This window comes from Mandrillus leucophaeus, unplaced genomic scaffold (genome assembly GCF_000951045.1).
Source record: "Mandrillus leucophaeus isolate KB7577 unplaced genomic scaffold, Mleu.le_1.0 Scaffold11, whole genome shotgun sequence".
Classification (NCBI taxonomy): Eukaryota; Metazoa; Chordata; class Mammalia; order Primates; family Cercopithecidae; genus Mandrillus; species Mandrillus leucophaeus.
The window spans coordinates 3,199,538-3,201,060 of record NW_012099209.1 but is presented as its reverse complement, the minus strand read 5'-3'; the positions used below and the strand labels follow the sequence as shown (position 1 = coordinate 3,201,060).

Here is a 1,523-nt window from a genome sequence, read left to right as displayed (position 1 = left end):
AAATAAATAATAATAATAATAATAACAATAATTGGGAATGGAAAGCCAGCAGTCAGACACGCATGGTTACCCAGGTACTGGGAGGACACGTGTGGCTTGGAGGGTGTCACTGGGTCATGGTGGGGTTGTCTAGAGGCTTCTCAGGCCCCTGACTGCGAGATTTGGCTCTCCCCAGACTGGACGCCGGGCATGGCGGTGCCGCGGGACATCGCAGCCGCCTACCTGCTCCAGGGAAGCTTCTATGGCCACTCCATCTACGCCACGCTGTACATGGACACCTGGCGCAAGGACTCGGTGGTCATGCTGCTCCATCACGTGGTCACTCTCATCCTCATCGTCTCCTCCTACGCCTTCCGGTAAGGACAGGATTGGGTGGCAGGGGGCCGAGGCACAGCCCACACAGTGCGGAGGCTGATGATGTTGCCGCAGGGCACAGAGGCGGCCATGGAGGGGATCACATCAGGTCAGAGTGCTCAGGGGTCCGACGAGGGCACAGGCCAGAGGGAGGAAGGCCGAGGAGGGAATGTGGGCCTGGAGATTCCTGAGGGAGATTCCGCAGGGATGGAGTGAAACAGGCCCTGAGCGCCACAGCCACTGCACCCCACTCACCCACCCAGCTCCTCCGACGCTGCCCTTGACCAACCAGGTCACACACGCAGGAGTTCCTGAGCACCTACCATGCCCAAGCAATGGGGGCACGGCTGTGAACGCAGCTGATGCACCCTGATGTTCCAGAGCCAACCACGGCCATCACTGAGCCTTTCAGATGGAGTCTGTGCAAACCTCACCGTGCTGTGTGCATAAAATCCACCCCGGCTTCAAAGCCTTCGTATACAAACAAGAGTGAAAGTATCTTATCCACCCTTTTATTTCTCTTTTTTTTTTTTTTTTTTTTGAGACAAGGTCTCGCTCTGTCACCCAGGCTGGAGTGCAGTGGCGTGACCATAGCTCACTTTAGCCTGGACCTCCGGGGCTCAAGTGATCCTCCCACCTCAGCCTCCTGAAGTGCAGGGATTACAGGCGTGCGCCACCACGCCTGGCCTTGTTATCTTGACTCCATATTGAAATGACAATAATTTGGATATGTTGAATTAATTGGAATCCTTTATTAAAATTAATATTACCTGTTCTTTTCCCTCTCTTGTTAAATGTGGCTGATAGAAACTTTAAAATGAAATACACTGCTCATCTACTATTTCTATGGGACTAGCCGCCCTAACTGCGATAATGGAGTAGCCACGGCCCACAGATATAGAGCAACAAAGAGGCAGCCCTTTCAACTTTAATTAAACTTAAGTAAAACTCCAGGAGCAGGGACTCATGCTTGCAGTCCCCCAGCTACTTAGGAGGCTGAGGCAGGAGGATCGCTTAAACCCAGGAGTTTGAGTTCAACCTGGGCAACATAGGGAGACCCTGTCTCTAATAAATCAATTTTTAGGCCGGGTGCGGTGGCTCATGCCTGTAATCTCAGCATTTTGGGAGGCCGAGGCGAGCAGATCACGAGGTCAGGAGATTGAGACCAT

General features: G+C 52.9%; 1 protein-coding gene across 1 annotated transcript in view; it reads left to right on the top strand.

Annotated features, from left to right (window-relative positions):
• CERS1 (ceramide synthase 1) overlaps nt 1-1,523 on the top strand; it is a 17,618-nt gene that overhangs the window by 11,216 nt on the left and 4,879 nt on the right. Inside the window, exon 3 of the mRNA XM_011990626.1 lies at nt 176-356. Within this exon, the coding sequence (XP_011846016.1) occupies nt 176-356 (181 nt within the window). The remainder of the gene's footprint in view (nt 1-175; nt 357-1,523) is intronic.